This window comes from Pseudophryne corroboree, chromosome 5, assembly GCF_028390025.1.
Source record: "Pseudophryne corroboree isolate aPseCor3 chromosome 5, aPseCor3.hap2, whole genome shotgun sequence".
NCBI classification, from domain to species: Eukaryota; Metazoa; Chordata; class Amphibia; order Anura; family Myobatrachidae; genus Pseudophryne; species Pseudophryne corroboree.
The window spans coordinates 829,716,322-829,731,981 of NC_086448.1; the positions used below are offsets into that span (position 1 = coordinate 829,716,322).

General features: G+C 41.4%; 1 protein-coding gene across 3 annotated transcripts in view; it reads right to left on the minus strand.

The window, feature by feature from the left end:
• The window catches only part of OBSCN (obscurin, cytoskeletal calmodulin and titin-interacting RhoGEF), a 370,748-nt gene that overhangs the window by 180,828 nt on the left and 174,260 nt on the right, over positions 1–15,660 (minus strand). For all 3 annotated transcript variants that reach the window (XM_063924540.1, XM_063924539.1, XM_063924541.1), the window contains exons 32-34: positions 11,855–12,121; positions 10,228–10,497; positions 8,487–8,753 (exon numbers count right to left, since the gene is read on the minus strand). In XM_063924540.1, coding sequence (XP_063780610.1) covers positions 8,487–8,753; positions 10,228–10,497; positions 11,855–12,121 — 804 coding nt within the window. The remainder of the gene's footprint in view (positions 1–8,486; positions 8,754–10,227; positions 10,498–11,854; positions 12,122–15,660) is intronic.

Here is a 15,660-nt window from a genome sequence, read left to right on the forward strand (position 1 = left end):
CTGATCTGATGTTACTGGTGACCTGATGTTACTGGTGATCTGATGTTACTGGTGATCTGATGTTACCGGTGACCTGATGTTACCGGTGACCTGATGTTACCGGTGATCTGATGTTACTGGTGATCTGATGTTACTGGTGACCTGATGTTACTGGTGACCTGATGTTACTGGTGATCTGATGTTACTGGTGACCTGATGTTACTGGTGATCTGATGTTACTGGTGATCTGATGTTACTGGTGATCTGATGTTACTGGTGACCTGATGTTACTGGTGTTCTGATGTTACTGGTGATCTGATGTTACTGGTGATCTGATGTTACTGGTGATCTGATGTTACTGGTGATCTGATGTTACTGGTGATCTGATGTTACTGGTGACCTGATGTTACTGGTGATCTGATGTTACTGGTGATCTGATGTTACTGGTGATCTGATGTTACTGGTGATCTGATGTTACTGGTGATCTGATGTTACTGGTGACCTGATGTTACTGGTGATCTGATGTTACTGGTGACCTGATGTTACTGGTGATCTGATGTTACTGGTGATCTGATGTTACTGGTGATCTGATGTTACTGGTGATCTGATGTTACTGGTGACCTGATGTTACTGGTGACCTGATGCTACTGGTGATCTGATGTTACTGGTGACCTGATGCTACTGGTGACCTGATGTTACTGGTGATCTGATGTTACTGGTGATCTGATGTTACTGGTGATCTGATGTTACTGGTGATCTGATGTTACTGGTGATCTGATGTTACTGGTGATCTGATGTTACTGGTGATCTGATGTTACTGGTGATCTGATGTTACTGGTGATCTGATGTTACTGGTGACCTGATGTTACTGGTGACCTGATGTTACTGGTGATCTGATGTTACTGGTGACCTGATGTTACTGGTGATCTGATGTTACTGGTGATCTGATGTTACTGGTGACCTGATGTTACTGGTGATCTGATATTACTGGTGATCTGATGCTACTGGTGATCTGATATTACTGGTGATCTGATGTTACTGGTGATCTGATCTGATGTTACTGGTGACCTGATGTTACTGGTGATCTGATGTTACTGGTGATCTGATGTTACCGGTGACCTGATGTTACCGGTGACCTGATGTTACTGGTGATCTGATGTTACTGGTGATCTGATGTTACTGGTGACCTGATGTTACTGGTGATCTGATGTTACTGGTGACCTGATGTTACTGGTGATCTGATGTTACTGGTGATCTGATGTTACTGGTGATCTGATGTTACTGGTGACCTGATGTTACTGGTGTTCTGATGTTACTGGTGATCTGATGTTACTGGTGATCTGATATTACTGGTGATCTGATGTTACTGGTGATCTGATGTTACTGGTGATCTGATGTTACTGGTGACCTGATGTTACTGGTGATCTGATGTTACTGGTGATCTGATGTTACTGGTGATCTGATATTACTGGTGATCTGATGTTACTGGTGATCTGATGTTACTGGTGATCTGATGTTACTGGTGATGTGATGTTACTGGTGACCTGATGCTACTGGTGATCTGATGTTACTGGTGACCTGATGCTACTGGTGATCTGATAAAGTGTCTGACAACTGCGCTGTCTTTGTAAAATTAAGCTGCTCTGTTTAAAGAAAGGATACTGATAAAACATATAACGAGCGCTGTGAAGTGGCTATATAATCTAAAATGTGTATATGCAAGTGGCACCTGTATAGAAAAAAAGGTTTCTGGTTATAGTGCGGTATGTTTACAGCTCCTTTATGGAGTGTGTGGATAGAGCTCAGTTCGTTCCAGTTCTCACTCTGCTGGTGAGGCCCTAGCTGTCCCTACCTCATTCAGTCCCGTACTGCAAACAGGAAGATGTTTGTAGTTCCTTATCACTCCGCTGCGTCCAGCGGAGACGGTTCGCTGCTCAGTGGTAGGTCGCGGCTCGATGACTTCACGCTGCGGCTAGGCACGAACACCAGACGCCTGATGTTACTGGTGACCTGATGTTACTGGTGATCTGATGTTACTGGTGATCTGATGTTACTGGTAATCTGATGTTACTGGTGATCTGATATTACTGGTGATCTGATGTTACTGGTGACCTGATGTTACTGGTGATCTGATGTTACTGGTGATCTGATGTTACTGGTGATCTGATGTTACTGGTGATCTGATATTACTGGTGATGTGATGTTACTGGTGATCTGATGCTACTGGTGATCTGATGTTACTGGTGACCTGATGTTACTGGTGATCTGATGTTACTGGTGATCTGATGTTACTGGTGACCTGATGTTACTGGTGATCTGATGTTACTGGTGATCTGATGTTACTGGTGATCTGATGTTACTGGTGATCTGATGTTACTGGTGACCTGATGTTACTGGTGATCTGATGTTACTGGTGATCTGATGTTACTGGTGATCTGATATTACTGGTGATCTGATGCTACTGGTGACCTGATGTTACTGGTGATCTGATGTTACTGGTGATCTGATGTTACTGGTGATCTGATGTTACTGGTGATCTGATGTTACTGGTGATCTGATGTTACTGGTGATCTGATATTACTGGTGATCTGATGTTACTGGTGATCTGATGTTACTGGTGATCTGATGTTACTGGTGATCTGATGTTACTGGTGACCTGATGTTATTGGTGACCTGATGTTACTGGTGATCTGATGTTACTGGTGATCTGATGTTACTGGTGACCTGATGTTACTGGTGACCTGATGTTATTGGTGACCTGATGTTACTGGTGATCTGATGTTACTGGTGACCTGATGTTACTGGTGACCTGATGTTATTGGTGACCTGATGTTACTGGTGATCTGATGTTACTGGTGATCTGATGTTACTGGTGATCTGATGTTACTGGTGACCTGATGTTACTGGGGACCTGATGTTACTGGGGACCTGATGTTACTGGTGATCTGATGTTACTGGTGACCTGATGTTACTGGTGATCTGATGTTACTGGTGATCTGATGTTACTGGTGACCTGATGTTACTGGTGACCTGATGTTACTGGTGACCTGATGCTACTGGTGATCTGATAAAGTGTCTGACAACTGCGCTGTCTTTGTAAAATTAAGCTGCTCTGTTTAAAGAAAGGATACTGATAAAACATATAACGAGCGCTGTGAAGTGGCTATATAATCTAAAATGTGTATATGCAAGTGGCACCTGTATAGAAAAAAAGATTTCTGGTTATAGTGCGGTATGTTTACAGCTCCTTTATGGAGTGTGTGGATAGAGCTCAGTTCGTTCCAGTTCTCACTCTGCTGGTGAGGCCCTAGCTGTCCCTACCTCATTCAGTCCCGTACTGCAAACAGGAAGATGTTTGTAGTTCCTTATCACTCCGCTGCGTCCAGCGGAGACGGTTCGCTGCTCAGTGGTAGGTCGCGGCTCGATGACTTCACGCTGCGGCTAGGCACGAACACCAGACGCCTGATGTTACTGGTGACCTGATGTTACTGGTGATCTGATGTTACTGGTGATCTGATGTTACTGGTAATCTGATGTTACTGGTATTCTGATGTTACTGGTGACCTGATGTTACTGGTGATCTGATGTTACTGGTGATCTGATGTTACTGGTGATCTGATGTTACTGGTGATCTGATGTTACTGGTGATCTGATATTACTGGTGATGTGATGTTACTGGTGATCTGATGCTACTGGTGATCTGATGTTACTGGTGACCTGATGTTACTGGTGATCTGATGTTACTGGTGACCTGATGTTACTGGTGACCTGATGTTACTGGTGATCTGATGTTACTGGTGATCTGATGTTACTGGTGATCTGATGTTACTGGTGACCTGATGTTACTGGTGATCTGATGTTACTGGTGATCTGATGTTACTGGTGATCTGATATTACTGGTGATCTGATGCTACTGGTGACCTGATGTTACTGGTGATCTGATGTTACTGGTGATCTGATGTTACTGGTGATCTGATGTTACTGGTGATCTGATGTTACTGGTGATCTGATATTACTGGTGATCTGATGTTACTGGTGATCTGATGTTACTGGTGATCTGATGTTACTGGTGATCTGATGTTACTGGTGACCTGATGTTATTGGTGACCTGATGTTACTGGTGATCTGATGTTACTGGTGATCTGATGTTACTGGTGACCTGATGTTACTGGTGACCTGATGTTATTGGTGACCTGATGTTACTGGTGATCTGATGTTACTGGTGACCTGATGTTATTGGTGACCTGATGTTACTGGTGATCTGATGTTACTGGTGATCTGATGTTACTGGTGACCTGATGTTACTGGTGACCTGATGTTACTGGGGACCTGATGTTACTGGTGATCTGATGTTACTGGTGACCTGATGTCACTGGTGATCTGATGTTACTGGTGATCTGATGTTACTGGTGACCTGATGTTACTGGTGACCTGATGTTACTGGTGACCTGATGCTACTGGTGATCTGATAAAGTGTCTGACAACTGCGCTGTCTTTGTAAAATTAAGCTGCTCTGTTTAAAGAAAGGATACTGATAAAACATATAACGAGCGCTGTGAAGTGGCTATATAATCTAAAATGTGTATATGCAAGTGGCACCTGTATAGAAAAAAAGATTTCTGGTTATAGTGCGGTATGTTTACAGCTCCTTTATGGAGTGTGTGGATAGAGCTCAGTTCGTTCCAGTTCTCACTCTGCTGGTGAGGCCCTAGCTGTCCCTACCTCATTCAGTCCCGTACTGCAAACAGGAAGATGTTTGTAGTTCCTTATCACTCCGCTGCGTCCAGCGGAGACGGTTCGCTGCTCAGTGGTAGGTCGCGGCTCGATGACTTCACGCTGCGGCTAGGCACGAACACCAGACGCCTGATGTTACTGGTGACCTGATGTTACTGGTGATCTGATGTTACTGGTGATCTGATGTTACTGGTGATCTGATGTTACTGGTGATCTGATGTTACTGGTATTCTGATGTTACTGGTGACCTGATGTTACTGGTGATCTGATGTTACTGGTGATCTGATGTTACTGGTAATCTGATGTTACTGGTAATCTGATGTTACTGGTGATCTGATATTACTGGTGATCTGATGTTACTGGTGATCTGATATTACTGGTGATCTGATGTTACTGGTGATCTGATATTACTGGTGATCTGATGTTACTGGTGACCTGATGCTACTGGTGATCTGATGTTACTGGTGACCTGATGCTACTGGTGATCTGATGTTACTGGTGATCTGATGTTACTGGTGATCTGATGTTACTGGTGATCTGATGTTACTGGTGATCTGATGTTACTGGTGATCTGATGTTACTGGTGACCTGATGTTACTGGTGATCTGATGTTACTGGTGATCTGATGTTACTGGTGATCTGATATTACTGGTGATCTGATGCTACTGGAGATCTGATATTACTGGTGATCTGATGCTACTGGTGATCTGATGTTACTGGTGATCTGATGTTACTGGTGATCTGATCTGATGTTACTGGTGACCTGATGTTACTGGTGATCTGATGTTACTGGTGATCTGATGTTACCGGTGACCTGATGTTACCGGTGATCTGATGTTACTGGTGATCTGATGTTACTGGTGACCTGATGTTACTGGTGATCTGATGTTACTGGTGATCTGATGTTACTGGTGATCTGATGTTACTGGTGATCTGATGTTACTGGTGACCTGATGTTACTGGTGATCTGATGTTACTGGTGATCTGATATTACTGGTGATCTGATGTTACTGGTGATCTGATGTTACTGGTGATCTGATGTTACTGGTGATCTGATGTTACTGGTGACCTGATGTTACTGGTGATCTGATGTTACTGGTGATCTGATGTTACTGGTGATCTGATATTACTGGTGATCTGATGTTACTGGTAATCTGATGTTACTGGTAATCTGATGCTACTGGTGACCTGATGCTACTGGTGACCTGATGTTACTGGTAATCTGATGTTACTGGTGATCTGATGTTACTGGTGACCTGATGTTATTGGTGACCTGATGTTACTGGTGATCTGATGTTACTGGTATTCTGATGTTACTGGTGATCTGATATTACTGGTGATCTGATGTTACTGGTGACCTGATGTTACTGGTGATCTGATGTTACTGGTGTTCTGATGTTACTGGTGATCTGATGTTACTGGTATTCTGATGTTACTGGTGATCTGATGTTACTGGTGACCTGATGTTATTGGTGACCTGATGTTACTGGTGATCTGATGTTACTGGTATTCTGATGTTACTGGTGATCTGATGTTACTGGTGACCTGATGTTACTGGTGACCTGATGTTACTGGTGACCTGATGTTACTGGTGACCTGATGTTACTGGTGACCTGATGTTACTGGTGTTCTGATGTTACTGGTGACCTGATGTTACTGGTGATCTGATGTTACTGGTGTTCTGATGTTACTGGTGACCTGATGTTACTGGTAATCTGATGTTACTGGTGACCTGATGTTACTGGTGTTCTGATGTTACTGGTGATCTGATGTTACTGGTGACCTGATGTTACTGGTGTTCTGATGTTACTGGTGACCTGATGTTACTGGTAATCTGATGTTACTGGTGATCTGATGTTACTGGTGATCTGATGTTACTGGTGATCTGATGTTACTGGTGACCTGATGTTACTGGTGACCTGATGTTACTGGTGACCTGATGTTACTGGTGATCTGATGTTACTGGTGATCTGATGTTACTGGTGATCTGATGTTACTGGTGATCTGATGTTACTGGTGATCTGATGTTACTGGTGATCTGATGTTACTGTTGACCTGATGTTACTGGTGATCTGATGTTACTGGTGATCTGATGTTACTGGTGATCTGATGTTACTGGTGACCTGATGTTACTGGGGACCTGATGTTACTGGGGACCTGATGTTACTGGTGATCTGATGTTACTGGTGACCTGATGTTACTGGTGACCTGATGTTACTGGTGACCTGATGTTACTGGTGTTCTGATGTTACCGGTGATCTGATGTTACTGGTGATCTGATGTTACTGGTGATCTGATGTTACTGGTGACCTGATGTTACTGGTGACCTGATGTTACTGGTGACCTGATGTTACTGGTGATCTGATGTTACTGGTGATCTGATGTTACTGGTGATCTGATGTTACTGGTGACCTGATATTACTGGTGACCTGATGTTACTGGTGATCTGATGTTATTGATAATGTGATGTTACTGGTGATCTGATGTTACTGGTGATCTGATGTTACTGGTGACCTGATGTTACTGGTGATCTGATGTTACTGGTGATCTGATCTGATGTTACTGGTGACCTGATGTTACTGGTGATCTGATGTTACTGGTGATCTGATATTACTGGTGATCTGATGTTACTGGTGACCTGATGTTACTGGTGATCTGATGTTACTGGTGATCTGATGTTACTGGTGACCTGATGTTACTGGTGATCTGATGTTACTGGTGATCTGATGTTACTGGTGATCTGATGTTACTGGTGACCTGATGTTACTGGTGATCTGATGTTACTGGTGATCTGATGTTACCGGTGACCTGATGTTACTGGTGACCTGATGTTACTAGTGATCTGATGTTACTGGTTACCTGATGTTATTGGTGACCTGATGTTACTGGTGACCTGATGTTACTGGTGATCTGATGTTACTGGTGATCTGATGTTACTGGTGATCTGATGTTACTGGTGATCTGATGTTACTGGTGATCTGATGTTACCGGTGACCTGATGTTACTGGTGTTCTGATGTTACTGGTGTTCTGATGTTACTGGTGACCTGATGTTACTGGTGACCTGATGTTATTGGTGACCTGATGCCACAGGTAATTGGTGTCGTCAGTACCTGTATATGCTCTCATCAGGACCGCTACAACAATGACTGGACCCCAGAGGTGAAAGCCATCGCCTTGACTGTCTGGAATTATGCAGAAACTGCACTCCAATACACAGCAGAGGTCCATGTCCAGGGGGCATCGTACACCGCACTGGCGCACTCTGCTGTCATATTGTAGCATGCGTTGCTAACATTACATATTACACTTTCATACCATGCAACCTTCATACAAGCAGATTTAAGACAACATACTCTCCACCCAATCTCACCCAGATACTCCTTAAAACACTCAGTTTACATAAGCCCCACCCCTTTACATGTCCACAATCCATAACTATCACGCTGTAACTAGGACCAGTGGTGCCGAGAGAGGGGGGGAGAGGGTACAAATTACCCGGGCCCAGGTCTGATAGAGGGGCCCAGAGAGTGTCCAGTAGGGGCCCAGGCCCCCTCCCGCTTACATGGCAGCAGCAGCTGCAGCTTTTCCCCTCAGCCCAGCACACATTGCTGTGTACTGGGCTGCAGTGTGGCCAGAGAGAACATGACCACGCCTCCTGTGATCAGGCCACACCCCTTGAAAAGTACCTGGGCCCTGCCTGGCTCTCGACTGCCCTGACTAGGACAGCTGGGTTGTACACACGGTTTATCCAATGTTAATCACAGTCCGTACCTTTAACCGTCAGCGTCCCAGAGGTCTGCGCAGTTCCAGCTTTGCAGATGTACACGCCTGCGTCATCAGGAGACACCTTCACAATCCGAAGCTCCGCCGTGTTCCTCTCCTGCTTTAGTCTGTACCTCTCTGATGCCTCAATCAGCGTCTTCCCATGGTACCATTCTACAAATTTGGGAGGGGGTTTGAACTCACAGGACAAAATAACAGTCTGCCGCTCGTTGACGGTCTTGTCTTCAATCCCTTCTGTGACCTGTATCGGAATATCTAAAATATTAAATACAAACAGGTTACGCTCCGTCTGTTTTATTTAGTGCAGTGAACAGCTTTCCTATTTCTTGAGAAGTCATTTAATTTTAACAGATGACTCTTAAAAAGGAAAACGGGCGTAAGATTCAGCAAAATAAACAGAGAATCGATTACTTCAACGCCTCGCTGGATGAACCTGCCGTGGTCCACAATAGGACTAACTGCCATAAAGAGCAATGGGGCAGATGTATAAAGACTGGAGAAGTGATAAAGCACCAGCCAATCAGCTCTAATACGTAAATTGACAGTTAGGAGCTGATTGGCTGGTATATACAATACAGAAACAATGAAGTACAGAGAAGCTTTTCATAAAATACAGAAGCATGAAGATACTAAAAGGGACACTATGGAAATGCTGAGTAAACAGGAAAGTTTTGAGTCTACTTTTGAAGGATTCTATAGTTGGGGCCTCTCGCACTGTGCGGGGAAGTGAGTTCCATAGAGTTGGAGCCGCATGACTAAAAGCTCGACCCCCAGATGAATTACGGTAGATTCTAGGTACTGCTAAAAGTCCTTCATCTACAGATCGCAGTAATCGAGTGGGGCAGTATGGAGTCAGAAGGTACCTTGGGCCCTGGTCATGTAGTGCTTTGAAAGTCAGTAAGCCAATCTTGAAGATGATTCGCCATCTTACAGGCAGCCAGTGAAGGGAGTAGAGGATGGGTGTTATGTGCTAGGAACAGGGCTGGTTGGTTAATAGCCTGGCAGCTGTGTTTTGCACCAGCTGTAAGCGCTGCAATTCTATTGCTGGGGTAACAAGGTAGAGGGCATTGCTGCAGTGTAGGCGTGATGATACAAATGCATGGATGACTTTAGGCAGATCTTCTGAGGGAATTAAGTGCTTGATTCTGGCTACGTTCTTCAGATGAAACTCATAACCTATTTAATAACCCCCTTAGAGTTAAATGCAAAAACAGTACAAGAGAAAAATGTATACCTTGCAAATCAATTAGTTCCAGTTGATCCCAAATCATTCATAATTATTTCAGTAAACACTCAATCGCTTTAAAATGATGACTGTAAGTCTGCAATCATTATCCACTGTGGGATATTATAGCAAGCTACAAATCACTTCTAGGTAAAGATGTGCGGTTCGGTTCTCCAGAAATCTGAATCCTGGTTCTAATCTTCCTGCAGTTCAGAATTTGGGTTTTTAATCCAAATTTCATATTTTGGGTTGCAAAAATTACATGATTTTAGCTGTTTTATCGATTTTTATCAATTTGTTTTTAGCAATGATTCTTGATTTTTAAATCTTAAAAAAGGGAATCTTAAATAGCAATTACAAATTAATAAATTAATTCAAATTGAAATTGTAAATTTGTAAATCATTATTCTTAGTCCTATATCATTAATGCACGTTCCTGAATTAGGAGCAGCTGGTGGATATTTGGATTAGTAAGGAAATCTGCCGCTGCTGAGTAACAATCACCTTTGACAACCAGATTGGCGGTGGATTTGGATTTCCCAATGTGAAACTGGACAGCGCCACTCATCTCTGGAGATGTTTTCCACAGGGTGAGGCGGTGGAGCGTTCCCTCTTGTTCTATTGTTACGTCTTTTCCATCCTGTAGAACTTCACCACCAAGAATCCACTTTGGTGGTTTCACGGACACGATGGAGGTTACACACTCAAAGGCGGCCTTTTCCGGCTTCGTCACCTCCACGTCACACAGCTCACTCACAATATTGATAGATTGTTCTGTGTAATGGGTAAAAAAGAGAAAGTCATGTGAGAGGACAGACAGACAGACAGACAGACAGACAGATAATGAGATAGATAGACAGACAGATAATGAGATAGATTCATAGATAGACAGATAATGAGATAGATAGATAGATAGATAGATAGATAGATAGATAGACAGATAATGAGATAGATAGATAGATAGATAGATAGATAGATAGATAGAGATAGATAGATAGATAGATAGATAATGAGATAGATAGATAGATAGATAGATAGATAGATAGATAGATAGATAGATAGATAGATAGATAATGAGATAGATAGATAGATAATGAGATAGATAGATAGATAATGAGATAGATAGATAGATAGATAGATAGATAGATAGATAGATAGATAGATAGATAGATAATGAGATAGATAGATAGATAATGAGATAGATAGATAGATAATGAGATAGATAGATAGATAGATAGATAATGAGATAGATAGATAATGAGATAGATAGATAGATAATGAGATAGATAGATAGATAGATAGATAGATAGATAGATAGATAGATAGATAGATAATGAGATAGATAGATAGATAGATAGATAGATAGATAGATAGATAGATAATGAGATAGATAGATAGATAATGAGATAGATAGATAGATAGATAGATAGATAGATAGATAGATAGATAGATAGATAGATAATGAGATAGATAGATAGATAATGAGATAGATAGATAGATAGATAGATAATGAGATAGATAGATAGATAATGAGATAGATAGATAGATAGATAGATAGATAGATAGATAGATAGATAATGAGATAGATAGATAATGAGATAGATAGATAGATAATGAGATAGATAGATAGATAGATAGATAGATAGATAGATAGATAGATAGATAGATAGATAGATAGATAGATAGATAGATAGATAAATAGATAATGAGATAGATAATCAGACAGACAGACAGACAGAGAGAGAGATAGATAATGAGATAGATAGATAGATAGATAGATACATAGATACATAGATAGATAGATAGATAGATAGATAGATAGATAGATAGATAGATTATCAGACAGACAGACAGACAGAGAGAGAGAGAGATAGATAAATAGATAATGAGATAGATAGATAGATAGATAGATAGATAGATAGATAGATAGATAGATAGATAGATAATGAGACAGACATAGATAGATAGATAATGAGATAGACAGACAGACAGACATAGATAGATAATGAGACAGACAGACAGATAGATAGATAATGAGATAGATAGATAATGAGACAGACAGACAGACAGACAGATAGATAGATAGATAGATAGATAGATAGATAGATAGATAGATAGATAGATAGATAACCTTCGACCAGCAGCTGCGCGGTGGTCTTGGCATCTCCTGCGTCACAGGTGTAGGTGTCCTCATCCTGGAACTCCACCTCGTTGATAATGAGCTTCCTGTACAGCCCCTGGCTGACAATCTCATACCTATTATCCGCTTGAATCTCTTTGTCTTTCTTGTACCAGGTCACCTCCGCGTTGGCACGAGATACCTGGCACTCGAGGAACACGCGGTGCTTTTCTATGGCGATCTTATCCCGCAGCGGCTTCGTTATTTTAACGGGAAGTTCTGCAATAGTCCAAAAACAGTGATGACTATAGGAGCCTTATTAAGGGTAAATCAGGTTATTTATTGTTTTTTATAACTTGTGTTTATTTTCTAGTTTTATTTTATACTTCTACAATACAGTATTCATTATAACAATATTATGGCTTATTATGTACAAAGGGCCTCACTGGTCTGCGTCATTTCTGCTTCTTCAGTTGTGGAAAACGGAATTGTCACCATGAGCGATGGTTAGAAAACCTGGAGAAAGTGGCTGACCTTATGACCTTATATGGTAAGTTCATATAGGTGTAAACCTTGGTCATATAGGTAATATGTGGTAAGTTCATATAGGTGATTGCCTGGGTCATATAGATAATATGTGGTAAGGTCATGTACCGTAGGTGTAATCCTGGGTCATATATGTAATATGTGGTAAGGTCATATAGGTGTAAGCCTGGGTCATAAAGGGTAATGTGTGGTAAGGTCATATATGTGTAAGCCTGGGTCATATAGGGTAATGTGTGGTAAGATCACATAGGTGTAAGCCTGGGTCATACAGGGTAATGTGTGGTCAGGTCATATAGGTGTAAGCCTGGGTCATACAGGTAATATGTGGTAAGGTCATATAGGTGTAAGCCTGGGTCATATAGGTAATGTGTGGTAAGGTCACATAGGTGTAAGCCTGGGTCATATAGGTAATGTGTGGTATGGTCATATAGGTGTAAGCCTGGGTCATATAGGGTAATGTGTGGTAAGGTCATATAGGTGTAAGCCTGGGTCATGTAGGTAATGTGTGGTAAGGTCATATAGGTGTAAGCCTGGGTCATATAGGGTAATGTGTGGTAAGGTCATATAGGTGTAATCCTGGGTCATATAGGGTAATGTGTGGTAAGGTCATATAGGTGTAAGCCTGGGTCATATAGGTAATGTGTGGTAAGGTCACATAGGTGTAAGCCTGGGTCATATAGGGTAATGTGTGGTAAGGTCACATAGGTGTAAGCCTGGGTCATATAGGTAATGTGTGGTAAGGTCATATAGGTGTAAGCCTGGGTCATATAGGGTAATGTGTGGTAAGGTCATATAGGTGTGAGCCTGGGTCATATAGGGTAATGTGTGGTAAGGTTATATAGGTGTAATCCTGGGTCATATAGGTAATGTGTGGTAAGGTCACATAGGTGTAAGCCTGGCTCATACAGGTAATGTGTGGTAAGGTCATAAAGGTGTAAGCCTGGGTCATATAGGGTAATGTGTGGTAAGGTCATATAGGTGTAAGCCTGGGTCATATAGGGTAATGTGTGGTAAGGTCACATAGGTGTAAGCCTGGCTCATACAGGTAATGTGTGGTAAGGTCATATAGGTGTAAGCCTGGGTCATATAGGGTAATGTGTGGTAAGGTCATATAGCTGTAATCCTGGGTCATATAGGTAATATGTGGTAAGGTCACATAGGTGTAAGCCTGGGTCATATAGGTAATGTGTGGTAAGGTCACATAGGTGTAAGCCTGGGTCATATAGGGTAATGTGTGGTAAGGTCATATAGGTGTAAGCCTGGGTCATATATGTAATGTGTGGTAAGGTCATATAGATGTAAGCCTGGGTCATATAGGTAATGTGTGGTAAGGTCATATAGGTGTAAGCCTGGGTCATATAGGGTAATGTGTGGTAAGGTCATATAGGTGTAAGCCTGGGTCATATAGGGTAATGTGTGGTAAGGTCATATAGGTGTAAGCCTGGGTCATATATGTAATGTGTGGTAAGGTCATATAGATGTAAGCCTGGGTCATATAGGTAATGTGTGGTAAGGTCACATAGGTGTAAGCCTGGGTCATATAGGGTAATGTGTGGTAAGGTCATATAGGTGTAAGCCTGGGTCATATAGGGTAATGTGTGGTAAGGTCATATAGGTGTAAGCCTGGGTCATATAGGGTAATGTGTGGTAAGGTCATATAGGTGTAAGCCTGGGTCATATAGGGTAATGTGTGGTAAGGTCATATAGGTGTAAGCCTGTGTCATATAGGTAATGTGTGGTAAGGTCATATAGGTGTAAGCCTGGGTCATATAGGTAAAGTGTGGTAAGGTCATATAGGTGTAAGCCTGGGTCATATAGGTAATGTGTGGTAAGGTCATATAGGTGTAAGCCTGGGTCATATAGGGTAATGTGTGGTAAGGTCATATAGGTGTAAGCCTGGGTCATATAGGGTAATGTGTGGTAAGGTCATATAGGTGTAAGCCTGGGTCATATAGGGTAATGTGTGGTAAGGTCATATAGGTGTAAGCCTGGGTCATATAGGGTAATGTGTGGTAAGGTCATATAGGTGTAAGCCTGGGTCATATAGGGTAATGTGTGGTAAGGTCATATAGGTGTAAGCCTGGGTCATATAGGGTAATGTGTGGTAAGGTCATATAGGTGGTAGGAAAAAAGGGGAGAGAGACTCTTTGTTGGGGCACTCTTAGTCCAAAATGTTAGACACTAAAACATAACTTTTAATAGATAGAATAAAATCTAGTGACTTAATAAATAAAAGTTAGGAATTGTGAACAAATATACTCATGCGTATTATTCATGCATATAGCTCAATGCTTCTAATATAGGAATAAATATAGGAAATGTCTAGGTGAAAATTATTTGTAGTTAATATTTTAATTGGGACAGGTCTGTCTATAATTTAAGACAGAGTATAGTTATGGTCCCACAGGATTATTACCTATGTTCAGTTTCTAAATGTTGTACAATTTCTTAAGAGGAAAAGATTCAAGACAGTATGATCTTTAAATGTTGCCTTGGAAGGTCCTTAAAAGGTCCTTGAACACCTACTGCGCAAGATCTGGGCAGTGGTGTTGCTGGGAAGGCTTATTACTCGATTAAACGGTGTATTATTCGACTCTATGCAGTCAATAGAAGTCTGAAAACACGATGTAAGGATAAAGATATTTACGTACACATTAAATAGTGAGCAGTGTATTATTAGACTCTGTGCAGTCAGTTAAGGTCTGAAAACACGATGTTAGAACAAAGGTATTTACGTACTCGGTAGTAATACAATATTGTGAATAATAAGGATATGCAAAAAACAGTATTATGGTTTATACATGGAAATATGTTGAAAACAAAAGGATTTTATTGTATATGGTATATTTTGTAATAATACAGTGAGATACTCACAGTTAAATCAACAGTAAAAGAAAGTAATTGAAGAAAGAAATATCTGTGTCACTCATATCACACAGCAGTGGTACCGCATGGAAACATCTGCATAGTAATCAAATGTCTGCAGTTCTTCAATACCTCTGAACTTAGAATATCTTCTGACATTTATATTATATTATATTTATGCAGTGTGATTACACGTAAAATCTGCACAAGAACTAAATTGCCCACAGCATTATTTGAGTGTGACCACATGCAATATTTGCACAAGAATCAAGTTTTTGCTTTTTAGTCAATATCCTTGACAGTTTTCTTACTCCTTAACTGATGGAATGTTAGGGCATTCTCTGAGACTCATGCTATATGCAGTGTAACTACACACAAATGAACGTTAAGGCATTTATGGTTATCGA